Here is a 25584-nt window from a genome sequence, read left to right as displayed (position 1 = left end):
ATGGACAAAAATTCAACTGATTTGGAAAGCCTCATGTCTCCCGAACGTGCCAATACCTGATATGTATAGTTTTATTGAGATTTCTGACTTCTATAGATCAAAAACTCCCAGCAGTAAATTACTAAATTTTCAAAGCATTACAGCAGAATACGGCACACTTTACATTCCAAAGCCAAAAATCCTGGAACATTAGGTTTACCCCAGGAAACCATACATTTTTGAAAACTACACATTCTGACGAATCCGAAATGGGTAACTATGTCTTCCAACTCCTAAGTACCAAACGGCAATGCTTTACTGAATTTAGCATTTTCTATAAAAAAATTATGAAAATTCTAAAAAATCACCTCAAATCTTCCATTTTCAAGCACCTTATCTCCCACATAACATTAGGTACGAAGAAAACACACCCTAAATATGAAAGCCAGGGGTCCACTGAACAGTTTGATGCCCATTGTGCATAGGATCACCGATGTATCTGGAATTTAGAGACCCCAAAAGGAAGTTAGTACATACAAATTGCCCAGGAGATCTCTTTAGCTACTGAAAATTCAACACATTTACTGCATTTTCTGTGGGGTAAAAACACAAAAAAATACATTGACCCCCCAAAATCATATATTTTTGGAAAGTACACATTCGGACGAATTCAAAATTGGTACCCATGTCTTTCTACTCCAAACAACTGAGTCGCAATTCTTTCCCAAAATTGGCAGTTTTGATGAAATACCTAAAAATCACATCAAATCTTCCACTTTCAAGCACCTTATCTCCCACATAACATTAGGTACCAAAAGAACACACCCTAAATATGAAAGCCAAGGGTCCGCTGAACAGTTTGATGCCCATTGTGCATAGGAACACCAATGTATCTGGCATTTAGAGACCCCATAAGGAAGGTAGTGCATACAAATTGCCCAGGAGATCTCTTTAGCTACTGAAAATTCAACACGTTTACTACATTTTCTGTGGGGTAAAAACACAAAAAAAATACATTGACCCCCCAAAACCATATATTTTTGGAAAGTACACATTCGGGCGAATTCAAAATTGGTACCCATGTCTTTCTACTCCAAACTACAGAGTCGCGGTGCTTTCCCAAAATTGCTAGTTTTGGTGAAATACCTGAAAAACACATCAAATCTTCCACTTTCAAGCACCTTATCTCCCACATAACATTAGGTACCAAGAAAACACACCCTAAATATGAAAGCCTAGGGTCCGCTGAACAGTTTGATGCCCATTGTGCATAGGATCAGCACTGTATCTGGCATTTAGAGACCCCATAAGGACGTTAGTGCATAGAGATTGCCCCAGAGGTCTCTTTAGCTACTGAAAATTCAACACGTTAACTGCATTTTCTGTGGGGTAAAAACACAAAAAATACATTGACCCCCCAAAACCATATATTTTTGGAAAGTACACATTCGGGCAAATTCAAAATTGGTACCCATGTCTTTCTACTCCAAACTACAGAGTCGCAGTGCTTTCCCAAAATTGCTAGTTTTGGTGAAATACCTGAAAAACACATCAAATCTTCCACTTTCAAGCACCTTATCTCCCACATAACATTAGGTACCAAGAAAACACACCCTAAATATGAAAGCCAAGGGTCCGCTGAACAGTTTGATGCCCATTGTGCATAGGATCAGCACTGTATCTGGCATTTAGAGACCCCATAAGGACGTCAGTGCATAGAGATTGCCCCAGAGGTCTCTTTAGCTACTGAAAATTCAACACGTTAACTGCATTTTCTGTGGGGTAAAAACACAAAAAAATACATTGACCCCCCAAAACCATATATTTTTGGAAAGTACACATTCGGGCGAATTCAAAATTGGTACCCATGTCTTTCTACTCCAAACTACAGAGTCGCAGTGCTTTCCCTAAATTGCTAATTTTGGTGAAATACCTGAAAATCACATCAAATCTTCCACTTTCAAGCACCATATCTCCCACATAACATTAGGTACCAAGAAAACACACCCTAAATATGAAAACCAAGGGTCCGCTGAACAGTTTGATGCCCATTGTGCATAGGATCACCGATGTATCTGGCATTTAGAGACCCCAAAAGGAAGTTAGTGCATACAAAGTGTATACACTGCAATATAAGCTACCGGCATGTGCATTATGCGGCATAAGACCCCCTAACAGTAAGGAGACCCTAGAAAACTATACATTTTCCGAAAGTACACAATCTGACAAAACAAAAATGGGTAAATACATCTTTCTACTGCAAACTACCAAACTACAAAGCTATGCTAAACAGAACGATTTTTTTGACATTACTGAAAATTGTCACAAAGCTTGCATTTTACCCCATTATGTACCCCCACATTTTGTACCGTATCAACATGAAACATTCTAAATATGAACACCAGGGGTCTACTGAACAGTTTGATGCCCTATATGCATAGATTTACCAAACTATGTGGGGTACAGGGGCACCCAAGTAAAAATAGTGCATATGAATTTTCACATAAGATGCTTCGGCTCATGCAGTTTTTGCACCCGGTATGTGTATTATGTGCCATACGACCACCTAACAGTAAGGAGACCCTAGAAAACAATATATTTTCCGAAAGTACACATTCTGACAAAACAAAAATGGGTAAATACATCTTTCTACTACAAACTACCAAACTACAAAGCTATGCTAAACAGAACGGTTTTTATGACATTTCTGAAAATTGTCACAAAGCTTGCATTTTACCCCATTATGTACCCCCACATTTTGTACCGTATCAACATAAAACATTCTAAATATGAACGCCAGGGGTCTACTGAACAGTTTGATGCCCTATATGCATAGATTTACCAAACTATGTGGGGTACAGGGGCACCCAAGTAAAAATAGTGCATATGAATTTTCACATAAGATGCTTCGGCTCATGCAGTTTTTGCACCCGGTATGTGTATTATGTGCCATACGACCACCTAACAGTAAGGAGACCCTAGAAAACCATATATTTTCCGAAAGTACACATTCTGACAAAACAAAAATGGGTAAAAACATCTTTCTACTACAAACTACCAAACTACAAAGCTATGCTAAACAGAACGGTTTTTATGACATTTCTGAAAATTGTCACAAAGCTTGCATTTTACCCCATTATTTACCCCCACATTTTGTACCGTATCAACATAAAACATTCTAAATATGAACGCCAGGGGTCTACTGAACAGTTTGATGCCCTATATGCATAGATTTACCAAACTATGTGGGGTACAGGGGCACCCAAGTAAAAATAGTGCATATGAATTTTCACATAAGATGCTTCGGCTCATGCAGTTTTTGCACCCGGTATGTGTATTATGTGCCATACGACCACCTAACAGTAAGGAGACCCTAGAAAACCATATATTTTCCGAAAGTACACATTCTGACAAAACAAAAATGGGTAAATACATCTTTCTACTACAAACTAACAAACTACAAAGCTATGCTAAACAGAACGGTTTTTATGACATTTCTGAAAATTGTCACAAAGCTTGCATTTTACCCCATTATGTACCCCCACATTTTGTACCGTATCAACATAAAACATTCTAAATATGAACGCCAGGGGTCTACTGAATAGTTTGATGCCCTATATGCATAGATTTACCAAACTATGTGGGGTACAGGGGCACCCAAGTAAAAATAGTGCATATGAATTTTCACATAAGATGCTTCGGCTCATGCAGTTTTTGCACCCGGTATGTGTATTATGTGCCATACGACCACCTAACAGTAAGGAGACCCTAGAAAACCATATATTTTCCGAAAGTACACATTCTGACAAAACAAAAATGGGTAAATACATCTTTCTACTACAAACTACCAAATTACAAAGCTATGCTAAACAGAACTGTTTTTGTGACATTTCTGAAAATCGTCACAAAGCTTGCATGTTGCCCCATTATGTACCCCACATTTAGTAACGTACCAACATAAAACACTCTAAGTATGAACGCCACTAGTCTACTGAACAGTTTGATGCCCGATATGAATAGATTTACCAAACTATGTGGGGTACAGGGGCACCCAAGTAAAAATAGTGCATATGAATTTTCACATAAGATGCTTCGGCTCATGCAGTTTTTGCACCCGGTATGTGTATTATGTGCCATACGACCACCTAACAGTAAGGAGACCCTAGAAAACCATATATTTTCCGAAAGTACACATTCTGACAAAACAAAAATGGGTAAATACATCTTTCTACTACAAACTACCAAATTACAAAGCTATCCTAAACAGAACTGTTTTTGTGACATTTCTGAAAATCGTCACAAAGCTTGCATGTTGCCCCATTATGTACCCCACATTTAGTAACGTACCAACATAAAACACTCTAAGTATGAACGCCACTAGTCTACTGAACAGTTTGATGCCCGATATGAATAGATTTACCAAACTATGTGGGGTACAGAGGATGCCAAATTGAAATACAGCAGACAAAATGTCCATGTGCAAAGACAAGTAACAAAGAACAATGTAAAAAGCAATACAATTGATAAAGATAAAAAAAAATCACTAAAATCATTTTTTTTTTTTGCCTAATAATATCTGCGGGCAGAATAACAGTTTGAGTATTTTGGCTAGAGCAAATAAGTTTTACAGACAAAGTCAAGCGAACAACAACTATGCATAACTGAAAATGCTATAAAATGGCTAAACATGCAGTAAAATACCCAAAAATCCACCAAAATCACAGAAAATGTAGTAGAAACACCAAAATAATACACAAAAGGTATTGCGCAGTGCGGTTAGCGAATACACTATCCGCAATGGCAATAAAACATTTTTTTCAGGCAAGAATAAAAACGATGCGATTAGAAAAAAAAAAATAATTATAAAATTACATAAGTGTGTAAGCGTGTGTGTACATGTGTGTAAAATGTGTTTTGTGTGCATGTGTGCGAGTGTGCAACCAAGTGTGAGTTTTCTCTAAGTGCTGTAAGTGATAAATGTTTGAAAACCTCCCAAAAATGCATGTTTGTGTGTGTAAGTGTGAGTATAAGTGTGTATTAGTGTAATAAATGTGTGATTGTGTGTTTGTGTGTGTATTTGCCACTTACTTGAGGTCTAGGTGAGGATCTGGAGGAGAAAAACGATCTGGCACACCAGCAGCATCAGCTCATGTGAGGGGGCGGGGCAGGAAGCAGGGGGGCCAGAGGGGGAAGCTGCGGAAGGGAGAGGAGCTGCACACAAAGCCACGAGGATGGCAGGTGAGTCCCATGGGGCCCCTGGGCGATCGCTACCCAGGGGCCACTTGTTCCCCACCTCTGACTATTGTCTGGAGGCTGGGGAACGAGTGGGGAGCGAAGGAATGGCTTGAAAAGCCATTCCTCCGCTCCCAAAACCGGAAGTGCAGCAGGACGTAGAATCTACGTTCTGTGGCACTTTGGTCCTTTGATACACAGGACGTAGATTCTACGTCCTGTGGCACTAAAAAGGTTAAATGTATGTTTACGTGGGGGGAGGTGGGTTTGTTCTCGCATGTGCGGGGGGCAGCCTAGGGGCCCCCGGATTTGAAATCTGGCACTGAGCGTAAATATAATGTGACTGGTGTTGCTGAAAATCGGTTGAATGAGTCGCATGACTGGGCATTTAATATTGGGAGTTATACATTGTTTCGGAGGGACAGGGGCAATAGAAAAGGATTGTGTCTGTTCATTAAGCAGGAATTAAAAGCAAATATTAAGGAGGAAGTGATGGGGGTAACAGAGGGAGCTGAATCCTTATGGGTTGAGCTTCTCACAGATAGTAAAGAATACACCAAATTAATGGTAGGGGTATGCTATAGATCCCCTAATGTAAGCAAAGAAGAGGAGGCTCAGCTCCTGTTGCAAATAGAAAAGGCTGCTAGTTTGGATGAATTGATCATAATGGGGGATTTTAATTATCCTGATATTGACTGGAGCAATACAGTAGTACTGCCAGGACAGTAAATTGGAACAAGTTTATAAACTTCTTGCATGATAACTTTATGTCACAGGTTGCTAAGGAGCCAACCAGGAACCATGCTATATTGGATCTAGTGTTCTCTAATGACAAAGAACATATAGCAAATGTGCAAGTGGTTGAACCCCTGGGTAATAGTGACCATAATGTTATTTTATTTGATGTTTGGTGCAGGAAACAAATTTACACTGGGGCAACAAAGGCACTGAATTTTAGAAAAGCAAATTTTAGATCCTTAAAGGCAGAGCTTCAGGGCATACATTGGGGCATTATGTTTTCTGATAAAAACACAGAGCAGAAATGGTTGTCATTTAAAATGATATTAAATCATTACTGTTCTCAATTTATTCCATTAATAAGAAAAAGTAGAAGTGTTAAGAATCACCCTATGTGGCTTAACTCTAAGGTAAAGAAGTTAATAGGGAAAAAAGAAAAGCTTTTAAGAAATATAAGTCAGAGGGGACAGTAGCTGCGTTTAATGAATGTAACTTGTAACACTGTAACAAGTTGTAAGATTTTTTGACTCATAGTTATATATATATATATATATATATATATATGTATATATAACTGGGGGAGATTCGGGTACCCAGAAAACCCCATATAGATCTCAAATACCATACAGACATTATCAATTTGACTCTTCCCCTTATACCACTAATTCCTCTGATAACGATACTCCTGGGAGAGGATGGGGGAGGGGCAGGGGCAGACGAGCACCCCCTACTCGTAACACTTCCGCCCAGGATTCCTTCACTAACAACGTAGGGTCCCCCGTCATGTCCAACTATTCCCAAGATTTTTTAGGACTCCCCACCCCTTCTGGAAACAGGGACGCCCGCATAAAAGAAGGGGTGGGATTAAACACAAGAGCAGCAAGAGGGATAAAACCCCAGAAAAGGTAATCTTTAATCTCAGCTCAGACGTCTTAACACAAGCAGAAATGTGCCTACTCTCTAAAGGTCTCCCTTTTGTCCCCACGAATTACACCCAGTCTCTTGACATTCAAATTGATATCCACAGGTTCCAACGCACCCTTAAACTGAAAGAACATTTCAGGGTTCCAAGTCCACAAACCACCTTTTTTAAGACCCCTAGTGCGTTCGAACCGACCAACACCCCAAAATCCATAGAGGCATTCACCAGGTTAATGGTAGATGAGTCCAGAAAAATCCATCCACACCCAGGATACTACTCCAACCTTACCACCAGTGAGAAAGAGGCTATCAGGACATTAACCAATAACCCTAATATTGTTATTAGGCCAGTGGACAAGGGTGGTTCTTTTGTAATCCAGAATTACACTGATTTTACGCCAATTAGGTGACACAAATACATATAGACAACTCCCACGAGACCCTACTGCTGAATTTAAAAAACAAATAAACTCCTTCCTACAGATGGGGTTTACTGCAGGTTTACTCAATGAGAGTACCACAAATTTCTTGAAACAAGAATTTCCTGTTTGCCCTATTCTTTACACGTTACCAAAAGTACACAAAAATCCAACAACCCCCCCTGGCCGCCCTATAGTTAGTGCAAGGGGCTCAATACTACAACCTTTGGCCGTATATGTTGATCATTACCTGCAACCTGTGGTACAAAATTCTCCTACATACATAAAAGACTCAGGTGACTTCTTGAACAAAATTTTTCAGTCAGTCCCATTACCCCACTAATGCCAAACTGGCTACTATGGATGTGTCCTCCCTGTATACAGTCATTCCGACAGAGGAGGGTTTAAGCGTGGTGAAAGAAGCACTGATAAGACACCCAGATCACACCAGACCACCAACTGCGTTTTCTACTTTCTACTGAGTTTCTGTTTAACCCTCAATTATTTTAAATTTGAGATGACATACTTCCTACAAATCAGCAGCACAAGTATGGGCTCTAATGTTGCCTCCTCCTTTGCCAACCTATACATGTCATATTACGAACAGACTTTTATAATTCCTAAGTTCGGGGTACATATTTATAAACTATTTCGGTACATTGATGATTTGTTTGTTGAGTCAAAACCAGTAGATCAATCAAAAACAAGGCTTAGCTAACAACTAGATAACAGAATCAGCTTGGGCAATCAAAACAAACCAAGTAGTGCCTTTTAACTTTGAATGTGGTGCCATGTGGTGCTGATGTCATGATGCAGTGCCATGCGGTGCTATCACTACTGTGCATGCGCAGGTGCGCATTCCTATGTCCAGTTCAAAAAGAACTGAAACACTCTAAAGAAGGGTGCGAGACGGAGAACACTTACATGGGGGAGCCCGGGGACCAGTGTGCATAGAGGTAGGAATGCTCGCCGGTCACACAGTACTCCTTACATCACCCTCCCTCTCAGGAGCACCCACCGTGGGGTGCCCAGGTTTCACTAAGTATGAGTATTTTTAGCTGCCAGACATGGAAGGAGTATATAATATTCATACTGGGAGGAAGCTCAAGCTTAACACAAACAGGTTTGATGATTTCTTTGACTTTAAAACTACCAATGTATCGGAGACCCAACTTAGAAGAAAGAACACAAAGCTTCATATTCTTTGAAGATAACCATACAGAATCTCCAACTGCAAAACAAGAAGCGAGTCTGACATCTGTCAGCCGCCTTCTTTTGATGGACAGAAGCCTTTACCAAGGCCTGATGAGCAGTAGACCAATTAGATTGGAAGTCATGAACAGCAACTTCAGTGGCAGGGACATCCACTTTGAGTACAGAAGCATAAACACAAACAAATGGAGAAAAACCTAAATCTTCATGTCTGAGGTTATTATGAGTGAATTAAGACCAGGGAAGAATTTCTGACTAGCTGTTGTGGTTTTGGGAAATAAAACAGGGAAAAAACTGTTCCAGGATTGGTTCTTTCTGTTTGACCATTACTCTGTAGATGATATGCTGAAGAGAAATTTAAACCAATTCCCAACAATTTACAAAAGGCAAACCAAAAGCAAAATTGGACCCCTTGGTTAGATACAATGAAAGAGGGAAAACCATGGAGATGGAAAATCTCTTTAATAAAGATACTTGTCAGAAGGACTGCAGACGGGAGGTTCTTTAGAGGAATGATGTGAGCCATCTTTGAAAATCAAAACGGAACATGCAGCAACATGCAGTACATAATGGGTAACATCTTGGACGAGAGAAGGCCACCAAAAATATCTGGAAATTGAGTGACTTCTAATTTTAGAGGAATGACCCCACCAGAGGATCTGGGAGACCTTAGCCTGAGGGACAAAAGTCTTTCAGAAGTCAGCCAGACTAAGGACACAGGGGGCCACCACTTGCTCAGGGGGTATAATTTGTCAGGGAGGAACTGAGGAAGCTTATTCTGAAGACAGGGATCTGAATAGGGCATCGGCTTTGACATTCTTGGACCCAGGTCTGTAAGAAATTATGAAATTGAACCTAGAGAAAAATAAGGCCCATCTAGCTTGTCGATGGTTCAGTCTCTAGGTTCTTATGGTCGTTAAGAATTGTAACAGGCTCCAAAGTTCCCTCTAGTAGATCACACCATTCCCCCAAAGCCAATTTTATGGCCAGTAGCTTTTGATTGCAAATATCAGAATTTTTCTCGGCAGATGACAATTCTTGGGAGAAAAGAGCACAGGGATGAAGTGGACCTTGGAAATCATTTCACTGGGATAAAATAGCTCCTGCCCCCGTATCAGAGGTGTCAACTTCCAAGGTAAATGGAGGAGAAGTATCTGGATGGATCAGAACTGGAGCAGAGGCAATGGTTGACTTTCAAAAGCTTTTTGGGCCACAGAAGAACAGAGTGACTTAGAGTCTTTATGAGTGATAGCTGTGATGGGAGCCACAATCTGGGAAAAACCTTTAATGAATCTTCTGTAAAAACTGGCAAAGCCAATGAAACATTGGATGGTCTTCAAGTAGGCCACTCGGTAACCGCAAAAACCTTTCCAGGATCCATATCAAAGCAGGAAGAAGAGACAATATACCCAAGGAAGGAGACCTTAGACTTATGAAACTCACACTTCTCCAGTTTTGCATAAAGATTATTTTTCAATGAGATGTTGTAAACCTGATTTGACTTGAGGAATATGTTCAGACAAGGAGAAAGAAAAAACCAGGATGTTGTCAACACGATTGCAACACATCACGAAAAATGTAATTTTTGAAGTTTTGTAAAACAGTGGGGGCATTGCACAGCCCAAAGAGCATGACTACATACTGGTGAGTGACCAGCAGGTTGGAAGTTGAGTAACCCCAGAAACACCCTTTAATGGCTGGATAGTTAGTGAAGGCCAAGTGAGGTGAAGCAAACAGATTTAATGGAAACCAAACCGAACAAAAATAAGATACTAAACAGGCTGAAGGTCAAACCAGGGAATCCACAGACGGGTACCAGGTGGGGACAGGAGGACGGGAGCAAGGAACCAGGCAGAGCACAGGCAGGGGAACACAGGAATAACAGATAACAGGATCAGGAGCAAATGATGATCAAGCACTGTCTGTTGAAAGGAGCCAGCTTACTGTATAAAGCCCCTTATTGCTTGACCAACACCACTTGTGATTAAAGTGGGCCTGTCAGCCAGGCATAAAAAGCTGTATTATAAAAGTCCTTTTCAAATTAAACATGAAACCCATACTCATTTTTTTATTAACACACCCATACCCATTATAAAAGCATTTAAAAATCCCAGCTGTCAATCATATATTGCCTGACCCGTCTCTATGCCTAAGGCCATCTAATTTTGTAACCAGTGCATAGGCATGAGCGTCAGGTCCCCCCCATACTGGCACAGAAACAAGATTTTGGCAAGATACAAAGCTTGCCTTAATAACAGTGTCCACAAAATGGTCTTCTTGCTGCAATTGTGAATTCCAAGGCTAAAGAAAATAAGATAAAAATAATTTTTATAGTGTAAGTGAAGGTTATTTTACTTGACAAACACAATAGAAAACAATTTGGAATTATTTCTTACGGTGACAGGTCCCCTTTAACAAGATGGGTAGAGACAAAAGGGAAACAAGTAATTGGTATCACTGAGACCTGGTGGGATGAAAAATGGCTGGGCTGTGAATTGAAATGGTTACACACATTTTAGGAGGAACAGAGAGATTAAAAAGGGTGGGGGGTATGTCTTTATGTAAAGTCAGATTTAAAGCCATGTGCTAAAGACATTATCAGGCAGTTCAGGAACCTTCTATGAATTACTCTATTTTGGACCTGGTAATATCTAATAATACTGAACTCATCTCCAACATTTGTGTGGGTGAGCATTTGGGGAACAGTGATCGCAACATGGTCTCCTTTGAGATAATGCTGCAGAGACAGCTCTATAAGGGATTAACTAAAACGCTCAATTTTAGACGTGCAGACTTTGCCAGAATTGCATCTCTGCAATGTGTCCACTGGGAAAGGCTTTTCATTGGGTTAGACACAGAAGGAAAATGGAACATCTTTAAAACATTGCTTTGCAAGTATACACAACAGTATATTTCCCTTGTAAGCAAGGAGAGGCATTGAAGAGCAAAACCTTTATGGCTGAATAAAAGTGTTTGAGTTGAGGTTGGTAAGAAAAAATGTGCTTTTAAAGCATTCAATTTAGCTGGGACAGCAGAAACTTTCATCAGGTGCAAGGAAGTAAATAAAGCATGCAAAAAAGCAAGCTAAAATAGAGATGGGAAGGGATATTGTAGATAGGAGTGAAAATAATCCAAAATTGTATGGTATACAGCAGTTTTTCACAGCTCTCTAACGTAACCTAATTGATAGCTGCACTGGGTCTAAATATCCTGGGGCAGAGGTGGAAATGGAAGGGGAAAGTCCTGGTACCAAAAAGAAAGTACAAAATATGCACTTAAATAGCAAGATAATTTGCCTTTCTATACTGTAGGGGTGGGAACCTTATTATCACTGGGGGGTAAGTTGGTTGATGATAACAGGGAAAAAGCAGAAATTCTGAACTCTTATTTTTCATCTGTATATACATCTGAGGAGCCAGCTAATGAAGGCTTCCCTTTTAATATGCCCAGTTCTAGTAATATAGCTACTAACACATGGGTCACTCGGGAGGGAATTCAAAAGAGACCTGAAAATGTAAAGGTAAAGAAAGGTCCAGGACCAGATAGTATTCATCCCAGGGTATTTAACATGCTTAACGTTGTGATTGCCAAACATAATTTTTCAGGATTCATTGAGGTCTAGCATGGTGCCAAGAGACTGGCGAATTGCTAATGTGGTGCCGCTATTTAAAAAGAGATCCCTAAGCCTGAAAACTATAGGCCTGTTAGTCTGACATCAGTAGTAGGAAAGCTTTTTGAAGGGGTAAATAAGGGATAGGGTACTTTAATAAATTGCATTGTATTGTTCACAATACTATAAGTTTGTGCCAGCATGGTTTTATGCGCAACAGATCTTGCCAGACTAATTTAGTCGCCTTTTATGAGGAGGTGAGCAGGAACCTCGATGCTCAAATGGCAGTTGATGTGATCTACTTGGACTTTGCTAAGTCGTTTGATACAGTACCTCACAGAAGGTAAAGGATAAAATTGAGGAATATTGGCCTAGTACATAATATTTGTAATTGGATAGAGAACTGGCTCAAGCATAGATTACAAAGAGTGGTGGTAAATGGAACATTTTCTAATTGGACCAGTGTTGTTAGTGGAGTATCGCAGGGGTCAGCCCTTGGTCTTTTGCTTTATAACTTGTTTTTTAATGACCTGGAGGTGGGCATAGAAAGTACTGTTTCTGTTTTTGCTGACGACACTAAATTGTGCAAAATTATAAGTTCCATGCAGGATGCTGCAGAGCTATTTGACAAAATTGGAAAATGAGGTTCAATGTGGACAAGTGCAAAGTTATGCACTTTGGTAGAAATAATATAAACGCGACCTATCTACTGAATGGTAGTTTGTTGGGGGGGGATCCTTAATGGAGAAGGATCTGGGTATTTTTGTAGATAATAAACTGTCTAGTTCCAGGCAATGTCATTCGTTGGATACTAAAACAAATAAAGTGTCTTGTATAAAAAAGGGCATTGACTCAAGGGAAGAAAACATAATTTTGCCTCTTTATAGGTCCCTGGGAAGGCCTCTCCTTGAGTATGCAGTGCAGTTTTGGGCTCCAGTCCTTAAGAAGGATATTAATGGCCTGGATTGCAGAGACATGCAATTAAACTGGTAAAAGAGATAGAAAATTTAAGCTATGAGGTTAGACTGTTGAAGTTTGGGGTTTTGTTCACTGAAAAAGAGGCGCTCTCGAGGGGACATGATTACTCTGTACAAATACATTAGAGGGGATTATAGGCAGTTGGGGGGGTTATTTTTTCCCATAAAAATGATCAATGACCAGAGGCCACCCCTTTAGATTAAAGGAATGGAGATTCCATTTGAAGCAGCGTAGGTGGTTTTTCACGGTGAGGGCAGTGAGGCTGTGGAATGCCCTTCCAAGTAATGTTGTAATGGCAGATTCTGTTAATGCCTTTAAGGGGGGGCTGGATGAGTTCTTAAACAAGCATAGTATCCAAAGCTATTGTGATACTAATATCTACATATATATAGTTTTATGTATGTGAGTGTATAGATTGGTAAGTATAGGTTGTGTGTGCTGGGTTTACTTGGAATGGTTGAACTTGATGGACTCTGGTCTTTTTTTCAACCTATGTAACTATGTAGGTAGAGATGCTGGATGCACATCAGAGCAACTGACCAAGCCCTGCTCAAAGAACCTCCTGTGGCTCAGTAGCTTAATGCAAACACAGTTCTGCATAAAGTCCAAAGTTTGATTCCCCACAGAACCTGACAATAACTAGATTTTCTAATGAAGCCTCTGGAGAGGTTCTCTTGGATGTATTCTTTCATGGCTTGGGTCTCTGGGACTGACAACTAATTCATTCTACCCCTTGGAGCCATAATCCCAGGGACAAGTTCAATAGGGCAGTCATAAGGCCTATATGGTGGAGGAGTCTCAGCATTCTTTTTCTCAAAGACATCCATGAATTTAACATAGTATCTAGGCAAAAGAGGGGAATCTTGTACAATTTATGAGACATGAAGAGGAACCCCAGGCAGTGAGATCACCAGTGGTCCAATCAATGATTTGTGGATTTGCGAATTGGATTGTGTTGCCTAAGCCACGGAAGACCAAGAATAAGTGGAGTGACAGGATATTTGATGATTAAGTAGGAAATCTCTTCAGAGTGTAACCACCCCAACTGCAGCAGCACTGTGGAGGATGTTAACAGCCCTGGAGATATTGGTCGACCATCAACCGCTTGAGCTGAGAGTGGCACTTTGAGAGATGTAGAAGGAAAGCCACACTTCTTGATGAAGGAAATATCAATGAAGTTTCCTGCTGCCCAGAGTCCAGAAATGCATGACAGGTAATGGATAGGGTAGTGGGAACAAAAATTCCAGAAACTTGGTTGTCTGGGAGGGCATCAATTCTGCCTAGGAGAGACTCCCCACTTGAACCTAGGCAGGAGCCCTGACATTGAGGCCTTAAGTAGATGACCAATCTGTCCATAATACAAACAAAGATCTGTGGTATATTCAAAATAGAACAGTTTTGTGATGACATCAAGTAGAACCTTACCCCTTGTTTTGGTGGGTCCAGGTGCTCAACCCCCAGACCTTCAGATTAGGGAGTCAAATGCAAACATCTTGGAAAAAGCGGCTGGCACAAAGGAAATATCAATGAAGATTACCACCCTAATGAAAGTTGAAGCTACTATGTTTGTATTAAAAACAGTGCTAGCCAATCTAAAAGAACTTTAACCAATCAGAGCTATAGTATGTTTAATTGATTGGTTCTACTTGGGAAGAAGATTCCCATTGGTTGTAAAAAAAAAAAAAAAAGATGATCTGCTGGGGCAGCACACCTTCCCATCCCAAGACCATGATAATAATTTAAGAGACCTAGATTTGGCAACAAACAATTAACTTGGCCTAAAGTCTTATATATAGTAAATAGTTTGTATGACCCGCAAGGGTTTGGGGCTCCAGTCACTGTTCAAGGCAAAGTGACAACTGATGAAAACTAACTGTGAAAACTAAGAGTGGAATCTAGTGACTGGGATTCCCCACTTCCGTCAAAGAAAGAGCTAATGTGCATAGAGTGGAGAGACTCTTTAGAAGCATTGTCTAGCTTGTAAATCCCAAGACAATATGCTTGCACTCCTCTTGCAGGAATAAAAGGGAGGATGCTTCAACCAAGGCAATAGCTGATATTGCTTACCTTAAATCTGTAGACTACAAAGGACAGTGACACATTGGATTTGTTATGGGTAAAGCAAAACTAGTTCCACAGCCTGGACACACTCTATTCAGACTAGGGCTTTGTGTAGCTGTGTTAGCAGTGGAAGTGGCAAATCTCATTGCTTCTACAATCTACAACTAAGTGAGCCTAAATGCCACACAGATAGCAGGATATTATTGGGCTATATCTTCAATGAAACCAGACACTCCTTTGTCTATGTCAGTAGCAAAGTTCTGCCAATCCACACTCACCAGCACACCCTGGCCTTTCCACTGTTTCGCCTGGTGTTAGGAGTATTAGGAGAGACTTCGGCACTCTCCACCATGATATGGTTTGCTACTATTAAAAATCAGCAGGGTTTATCCTGCTTAAATTAAGTCCTGCTGTGCCAGTATATTTGTGCTGTTAGTAACAAAATTCTGCACATACGGAGATCAGCACACCCAAAACAATGGCACTATGTACCAAAACCAGCATATCATGCAACAAGACCTGTACCTGTAGCTTGTTTAACCTTTCCAGCTAATTTGATCAAAGCGGAACTTTACTTGCCAGATGGTTTTTGAACATTTTCTCTTTTACTTTAGGGGCCTTTCCTCTGGGGTACTTTTAGATTACAACATCTCTTTTTTCGGGACAACCTAAGCTTTTAAAATATGCTGGAATTTTTGTATAATTCAACTTCTGTAACAAGATATAGAATATAGATGTCTAAAAAGTGAAGAAAATTATTTTCAATAATACAAACACATATATCAGGAAAATCAATTATTTTGTGCACAAAAATGCAACTGATTTGGAAAGTCCAATGTCTCTTGAACTCACCAATACCAAATATGTATACTTTTATTGAGATTTCTTACTTGTATAGGTGAAAAACTCCCAACTGTACACTATTAACTTTCCAAAGCACTGCTCCAGAAATCTGCATACTTTAGATTTCAAGGCCAAATACTCCAATTACAAGTAGGTTTACCATAGAAAACTGTACATTTTTGGAAAGAACGGATTCTGATGAATCCAGAATAAGTACAACTCTCTTTCTAATCCATATTACCAAATTGCAATGCGTTCCTAAATTTATCAGTTTTAATAAAACTTTTTAATTTTTTTTCAAAGCTTCCATTCTACAGCATATTATCTCCCACAAATAATGAAATAATTAGATAAAACACCCTAAATATGAATGCCAGGGGTCCACTAAACAGTTTGATACCCAATGTACCTAGGTTTACTTAAGTATATGGCATGTAGGGGCCCCAAAATTAAAATACCCTCATATAAGTGCTCATTTCTGTCATTTCCGCTCCTGCAAAATCAAAACATTTACTGCATTTCATGTGGGTCAAAGCTATAAAAAGTACGCTTACCCAGAAAATCATTTATTTTTGGAAAGTACACAATCCCTCAAATGTAAAATGGGCACCCATGTCTTTCTACTACAAAGTGCCAAGCCACAAATCTCTTCTATAATTGGTGATTTTGATGAAGCTTCTGAGAATCACCTCAAAACTTCCATTTTGCAATATCTTATCTCCTACAGGTCATTAGATAACCATATAAAACACCCTAAATATGAACACCAGTGGTCTACCAAACAGTTTGATGTCCAATATACAATAGGTTTATCAAAGTACAGGGCACTTACAGACCCCAAAATATACCTTGTGCACACTAATTTCATGACTTACGTTAACCTACAAACATGTAGGGTGACCCCTGAAAGCCATATATTTTTGGAAAGTACACATTCAGACAAATCCAATATGACTCAAGATTTCATTCATCCAGGTCATGGTATATCTAATATAAGTAAATCTAAAGCAACTGGACTTGCTAAGTAATCATTGAAGACGTTTTTCTACTCATCCGAGCAGCTTCTTCAGTTCAACTGACTGGTATGGGAAGTCCTCAGAATATAAACTCTTTCACTAATGTCTATGAAGATTCTCATTCATCCAGGTCATGATATACAGTATCTAGTAGCATTAAGTCTAAAAACAACTGGACTTTCTTGCGTTTTTCTTGAAAACGTTTCACCACTCAGTCACAGGCATCCAATCACAATGGTTCCATTGAACTTATTCAGTTAGGTGTTAGCTGAAACTGACAGGTGTAAGAAAGTATGATCCAGTCACAATAGTACCGTGATTTTCATTGATGCAGGTGTTAATCCTTCAAAGTACATGACTAGAAGTGTGAACTGTTGTGAAACCACCGGGGAAAGGATGTCAAAGCGGCATTGTATGTTGATGTCAAGCGGTGTCGCATATATATATACAAGTGTGCTGGTGCACTGCCTCCGAAAGAGAATTCCATTTACTCCTTCACATACAAAAAAACAACAAGAAAAGGCGGCACTCAAAAGTTTTTTCAAAAAGTGCAAAAATATATTTAGTCTATAATAATAAAAACATCTTACATGTAGCCTGCATTTCTGTAGTAATTCAGTGACGTTTCGGGCAAGCCATGTGCCCTTTATCAAGACAAACAGTAGTGCAGGTGCAATTCTTCAATTAAGTAGGCAAATACAGGAAGTGACACGATAGGTGATTCCTTGGCAACGGTTGTAAACAATCCATTATATCCACCCACACTCCCTGCATGTGTAACCCTTTGTGCAAACAATTGGAACATAATATATACATTCATAAAGAGATATAAATCATAGTCTTTGTTTAACCCTTTTGGTGCCAAAGACTGTAGTTTATGTATCCACCAAACTTCTCTGTTTCAATTTGAGTTCCCGGTTCCCTCCATATTTTAAGGGCGGAATCCCTTCCAGGACCATACATTTCAGTTGGTCTGCTTTATGGCCCATATCCAAAAAATGTTTGGAAACAGGTAATTTGTTGTTTCCCAGATTAATGGAGGATTTATGTTGAGAAATGCGCGACTTAACCATTTGAGTGGTCTCGCCAATATACAGTAGATGAGTCCACAAGGACAAGTCAACACATAGATTACATATTTAGAGATACGGTCTCTTTGGGCTTTTACCCTCGAGGATGTAACCATATTACCTATTGTTTCACCTTTATGATAAGATAAGAGTGGTGGTGATTTAAAATCCATAATTTGGGGATAAGCCCTTTGCAAAGTGTGCCAATGGCGCCACAAAATGGTCCCCAAATTTTTGCTGCAGGAACTAAACTGCGTAACGCATGGAATACGGACATCTTTTTGTCATTTTTTATTAGTTCTACACACCTTTTTTATAGCCTGTTGCAAAACATGTTGTGGATAACCCCTTTCTCTGAATTTATTACACATCACTCCTTGTTGTTTTACTTTCTCCTGTTCATCACTTACAATCCTGTCTACTCTAGACAATTGACTAATGGGTATTGATCTTTTAGTATGTATTGGGTGATTACTCCGATAATGTAAAATTTGATTGTGATCTGTGGGTTTGGTGTATATTGATGTGTCAATACCACCTCCCTGATTCCTATAGATCAGGACATCCAGAAATTGTATCTGCTGGCGATCAAAAGTTAATGTAAAATGTATCTTTTGCCAGTTACCGTGGAACCGCGATAAGGAATCCACGTCACCCCGCCACAAACATAGGGTTAAAAATAGAACCAACTGATGAAACAATTGGCTGACCCGTGGGGCACACCGGGTCTTTGTGAATTTTGGGCAAAGTATATAGGTTTGGAGTTCTGGGATCTTGTACTATTAAAAACTTTTTAAGTGCTTCTGTAATTACACCCTGACTAACCATTCTGTCTAAAAGACTACCAATGTTTCTCTGAATACATACAACAGGGTCACATGTCAATTTCTCATATACCTCTCGATCGGCTAATTGCGTTTCTATTTCTGCTATATAATATGCAGTGTCCATGATAACTATAGCGCCCCCTTTATCAGAAGGCTTAATAGTTATATCAGACCTCTGCCTCAGACACGGGTTTATCAACAGGTTCTCTTCTCACTTTTCTGTGTTGAGCATTTAAACGCTGATTATCTGGGCGTGAATATATAGGATTGGGTTTTTTTGCCACTTATTTCCCAATTGTATACTAGATCTTTTTTGTCTCTCTGCCTCTTTGCGGTAATTGCTCAATTTTAGCTCAAGTTGTTCCTTAATACTTGAAAAATCTTCCTCCACACCCCCTTTCTGCATCTCCTCCTCCACTTTGTTAATCTCACTTTGTACTATAGCTAATTCTTTTTTGATAAACTCAAGAGTAAGTACAATAATATCTGCAGAACATTTGTTTAAAATCTAGGCAAAACATGCGCGGAACTCATCATTAGCAACCAGCGTGGGGCGCAGACTCACCCCAAGTACTCTTGGAATCTCTTGGTTTCCTGTGATATTCCGCAAGTGTTAATCCGTGTAGCTCCAGATCAATAAAGCATTTCTGCAGCATTTCCAATTGTTTGCGCGTCTGGTTAACATTTGGAGAATGTAAAAATTAAATTTGCCCCGCAAAACCGGAAATGATCTCCGTCACTTCCGCTTCTGTGTAGGCGAACGTGTCACATAGTTCAGCTTTTTATTGGGGTGCAGATCCGTTTCGGGACTACAAATATACACAAGTTACGGCAGCACTCTCCTCCAAAACTAATATATAAAGTGTACTGGTGCAGTGCCTCAGAAAGAGAATTCCATTTACTCCTTCACATACAAAAAAACAACTCAAAAGTTTTTTCAAAAAGTGCAAAAAGGTATATTCCGTTCATAATAAAAACATCTTACATGTGGCCTGCATTTCTGTAGTAATTCAGCGACGTTTTGGGCAAGCCATGTGCCCTTTATCAAGCTCAAACAGACAAACGGTAATGCAGGTGTAATTCTCCAATTAAGTAGTCAAATACAGGAGGTGACATGATAGGTGATATCTTGGCAACAGTTGTAAACAATCCATTATATCCACCCACATTCCCTGCATCTGTATCCCTTTGTATGCGTTGATTTGTCCTTGTGGACTCTATCTATATTGGCGAGACCACTCAAATGGTTAAGTCGCGCATTTCTAAACATAAATCCTCCATTAATCTGGGAAACAACAAATTACCCGTTCCCAAACATTTTTTGGATATGGGCAATGAAGAAGACCAACTGAAATTTATGGTCCTGGAAGGGATTCCGCCCCTAAAGTATGGAGGGAACCAGGAACTCAAATTAAAACAGAGAGAAGTTTGGTGGATACATAAACTACAGTCTTTGGCGCCAAAAGGGTTAAACAAAGACTGTGATTTATATCTCTTTTATGAATGTATATATTATGTTCCAATTGTTTGCACAAAGGGTTACACATGCAGGGAGTGTGGGTGGATATAATGGATTGTTTACAACCGTTGCCATGGTATCACCTATCGTGTCAGTTCCTGTATTTGCCTACTCAATTGGAGACTTGCACCTGCACTACTGTTTGTCTGTTTGAGCTTGATAAAGGGCACATGGCTTGCCCGAAACGTCACTGAATTACTACAGAAATGCAGGCTACATCTAAGATGTTTTTATTATTATGAACTGAATATACCTTTTTGCACTTTTTGAAAAAATTTTGAGTGCCGCCTTTTCTTGTTGTTATATATATATATATATATATATATATATATATCAAAAGGAGGAGAAGCAGGCACTCACGTCAGAAAAAGGTCACAGATGCCTGGGTGCAGTATATAAAATGGTGTAGTATAGAAAATAAATAGATGCCGCACTCACAGGTCTTAAAGAAATTTAAAGAAAAATTTATTATGTCAAACTAACGTTTCGGCTGACTCCACAGCCTTTCTCAAAGTGAACAAACATTAAAGCAAACCCACTCATAAACCCAAACTGGCGCCAAAATCCAGTTGATGACGTCATAGACTGTGCAACCAGTGATTCCCCACCCACTATGTGCAAAAGGAACATAAAAAACATAAAAAACAATCCAAAAGAAAAAGTAGACAGAGCAGATTGGATCATATATACCATAATAAAGATTTAGTGGAAAGAATAAACAGAGAAAACAAAAATCAAAGTCACCACCTGCTATAGCTGAACTGCAACTCCCACTCCCTCCTCGAATGCAGCATTGAGCGAATCCAATAGGTGCACCCAGGGAGTCTTAAGTAGTGTCAACTTTCAGACCAAGTTATCTGTTCAGTCTGGGACTGGGTTGTGCTGTGTGCCCATAGATAATTAGTCACCTCTAAGTGCCGAGTCGGCCGTCAAAGTGATCAGGCCGTTAGTGCGTCCACTTCAGGAATTCAATGTATGCGGGTTACCATGGTAACCACGCCCACTGAAGCACTACAGTGCTTAATACGAGCTTCCGTGTCCAGTATTATCAGTGAGAGGGAGAGGAAAGCCGTGTTGACCTTACTCAGGGGAAAAATATATATGTACTGTGCTCTATGTCAGGGTTTTCCGTATCGCACGATCTTACCACCAGATAGGTGGCATGCCAGAAGTATGATCGTGCAGCCCGTAGCAGGGTACACACGTCCCTGGACAGTAGTGGCATGTCTGCCTTACGTGCAGGCTGCCATTCATCATAGCAGCATGCATAAAGCAGATAGTAACCACGATCCATCCTGGAAGACAATTAATACGGACCCTTTTACTTGGGATGTTATTCAGCACAGAGTCTCGAAGTATGAGCTGATGGGTGACACACTATAGCTAAATGGGTCTGCAAGGCACTAAGGTAGACAGGGACAAATAGTACTTATATTATACATTTCTTATACTAGAAATGATGAGAGTGTATGTTGCCTACAGCGCAGGTGGTTTAGAGAGCAGAAACACAGAGAAAAGATACAAAAGAAACAAAATGTCCCAAGACGGAGTTTCAATCATAAAGAGCATCTTATAACAAAGTAACAAGATATTGTCTCTGTATTACTTACATCTGTTATAACTTTGATTAGGACAAAGTGTATGTGTACAATATAGTAGGTGCTACTAACCTCATATCGAGTCCAATAGTGTTGCCCAAATAGGGCAGTGTGTAACTAGTAATATTATGGCTTACTGTTGTGTACTCCCAATGGTGAATACAATAAAGAGCATATCTTGACTAACAACTATTATATTGCTAAAATCTTATTGCTATGATTCTCATTAATGCATACTTAATAGAAAACAAAATAAAGAACGTATTTTAGAGTAAACGTGTCGTTTCTGTGTTACACAAATCTGATGCAGAAGCTTATTCCAATGTCAGCAAGAGGACTATAGAGTTTGTACCTGGAATTCCCTAATAGGTAAGTATAGAACTTAACACAAAGAGAAGGTGAATGTATTAAGAGGTATCAATTCATACAGATCACTACAAATAAAATGCTGAATAGGAAACCAATTCATTAAGTCCATTAGGGCTGATGGTATTCAGTCTGTGCATCCATTTCAATTCCCTCTGTAGAAGAAGTTTTTCCCGATTGCCACCTCGGATCAAGGGGGGTATATGATCAATGATCATACATCTCATGCTGGCTAGGGAATGTTTGTGTATCAAAAAATGTGCCGCCACTGGGGTATAAGCTTCACCTGATGTTAATGCTGCTCGAATAGCCGATCTGTGGTTAGCCATGCGATCCCTAAAAGTTGTAATAGTCTTACCTATATATAACAGGCCGCATGGACACTTGATAAAATAGATGATATATTTGGATGTGCAGGTGAGTCTATGTTGAATATGTATTAATCGACCTGTATGTGGATGATTGAAGGAGGGTCCTGAAATCAGAGCGTTGCATGTGGTACAACTGGGACATTTATAGCAGCCCATTCTTGTAGAGGAAAGCCAGGTGGTGGGGTTGGCAGATTGGTAACAGTGACTCGGATCCGTCTTCACTAGAATATCTCTTAAGCTGTGCCCCCTCCTATATATATATATATATATATATATATATATATATATATAAACTTGTATAACTTGCACTTTCACAAGGCTACCTAAACTCCAAATTAAAGTGCCTTCTATTGCAGTACTAATGATACATTGGACCAAATTTTTAATGCTAATATTCGTTAGTATTAGATGATATTGTGTCACTTTCACCTGTAGTTATATTTGTCATCAGCAATACATTAAGTGCTAATTGTTTTTTTTCTTATTACCTATAGGCAATGGTCGAAACAGTCAATAACCTTCTTCAGCCACAAGCACATAATGCATGGCAAGACTTAACTATAAATGATCAAATTCGAGCTGCCACACTGTTACTTGACACAGTTGAAGAAGGAGCTTTTGTGTTGGCAGATAATCTTTTAAAAACTGACATTGTCAGAGAGAACTCAGAAAACATCCGTAAGTAAATTGTGGTATTTATTATTATAAAGTAATTACCATTCTAATAATTGTACAGTTACAAAGTTGTGTGATTTTTAGGTTTCTATATTTTTGTATGGAAGAAATGATTCTTGTATGTAAACATGTAAAACAAGGTAACATTTTTATTTTATTTACCTTTTTCCCACCAAGCACAGAGTATACATGCTGCTTTTTATGGAATAAATAAATTTTGATACTTTTATTAACACTACAAGCTGCTTCTTGAAAACTTTTTTTGACGCAAAAGGGACCCCAGATGTGCCTGCCTATTTGTTCCAGTATACATGCTGTAGGGCAAAGACATTTTCCAGATACACATTGAAATGACAAGGCTCTGCATTTGCAACTGGTAGACAATCTTTCCATCAATGGCAGCAAACAGCAGACACAGGACAATATTTGTCTAGTAGTTGGGCATTGCCCCATAATTTCTCTGCCTTGGAACCATCTTGCTAGTACTTGCAGTTTAGCAAGGTAACTCACACATTTACACACGCACAACATTTTGATTTCACTATATTTTGACTCTTTTAAAGACTTGAGACTTTAAAAACTTCCACATATACACATACACACACAACTTTGGCAAATTTACATACGCAACTAATATCCACTTGGTGCTCACTAAAGAAAAATCATCACTTTTCAAAGTTCACCTAAACACAGCAAAATCCAAGGTCCTCAGGATATTTTTCTTAGAGGTAGACACTCTTGGGTTCCTCCTCTTATTTTATAATAATATAAAGCATTTAGAATGTTACAAGACAAAAGCATTGATATGGCTCATTGTTTAAATTAACTTCCACTATTCAGTTGTGCATATGTGTATATGAGTGTTCTTGAGATGTGGCTCCCAATACCAGAGTACACATAGCTCCTATTTCTAGGACAACTGATATGAAGACAGAGGAGAACAGGTTTCTTGGCAAGTTAGATACTGCCAAGCCACCCTCCAACCTTAAAGGCTTGCATTTGTTGATAAGATTGTTGGTTCTGGGAGTTGTTAACTATTGGACTGACTGCTCTCCAGTGTCCATCATAAGCAACTTGTGTTGGAAATGTGAATAAGTTGCAATAGATTGTGGTAATTTCTGTTCCATTGTTTCACCAATGCACTTTGCAGACTTAATTGGAATTTGTAACAAAGACCCACCTCTATGCAGGACACCATTAGACCCAACATTTTAAGTACCTCCTGCACAAGCAGCATCTGATTTGGTAGTAACTTGGATACTACTGAACAAATTTTGCACCTTTTGTATGGCGGAAACAAAATCTGTCATGACACTGAATTCACGGTTATGCCCAAGAATTATATTTTTTGTGAAGATGTTAAGTGTGATTTTTGTTGATTGTGATTGTTAAGTCACTGTAACGTTCAAGTTAGTTAGGAACCAGTGTGCGACCGCTGGATGCAAAGTCTGACTCTTACGGTATAACAGGAACTCCCAGCCCTTCCCGGTCTTCACCGACGCCCTTTTGGGGCCCCGGAACTTTCTGCTGCGGTCCAAGCTGGGGTCCTGCAAACATACAGAGTTCAGACAAAAACGGGGTACCGGCAAGGCAAGGCAGAATCGTAGTCGGGGTACTGGCAAAGGTCGAGGCAGGTAGCAGGAATCGTGGTCAGGGTACAGGCAAAGGTCAAAACCGGAAACAACAACAAAATGCTTAAGCAGGTACTGACAATAAACCAGAAGCCAGCTTGGGCAATGAAACACTGAAGGAAGGGGTTTAAATAGCAGTATTTTGGCGCCAAAACAGAAGGGAACCGGAAGAACTAAAAACCTGTACAAAGATGGCGCCCAAAGCTTCAAGGCGCGCAACTGCGCATGTCCGCGCGTCATCGCGCATGCGCAGTACCGTCGCGCCGTCCCCGCCGAACCCGGAAGCGTGGGCCCATACCAGAGCGCGTCTGCCGGCCGGCGCAAACTAAGGTAGGAGAACGCGCCGGCCCGGCAGAGCGCCTTACAGTACCCCCCCTTTCAGGAGCACCCACCGGGGGCTCCCAAGATTTCTCAGGAAATTTTCTATGAAAGGATCTAATCAAGCGAGGAGCATGAGTATCTTTAGCATTGACCCAAGACCTCTCTTCAGGTCCAAAACCCTTCCAATGTAAAAGATA

General features: G+C 39.8%; 1 protein-coding gene across 6 annotated transcripts in view; it reads left to right on the top strand.

Annotated features, from left to right (window-relative positions):
- adgrl3 (adhesion G protein-coupled receptor L3) overlaps window positions 1-25584 on the top strand; it is a 1193186-nt gene that overhangs the window by 617639 nt on the left and 549963 nt on the right. For all 6 annotated transcript variants that reach the window (XM_031903606.1, XM_031903589.1, XM_031903595.1 and 3 more), the window contains one exon: window positions 23255-23438. In XM_031903606.1, coding sequence (XP_031759466.1) covers window positions 23255-23438 — 184 coding nt within the window. The remainder of the gene's footprint in view (window positions 1-23254; window positions 23439-25584) is intronic.

This window comes from Xenopus tropicalis, chromosome 1 (genome assembly GCF_000004195.4).
Source record: "Xenopus tropicalis strain Nigerian chromosome 1, UCB_Xtro_10.0, whole genome shotgun sequence".
Classification (NCBI taxonomy): Eukaryota; Metazoa; Chordata; class Amphibia; order Anura; family Pipidae; genus Xenopus; species Xenopus tropicalis.
This window is presented reverse-complemented; position numbering and strand designations above follow the sequence as displayed.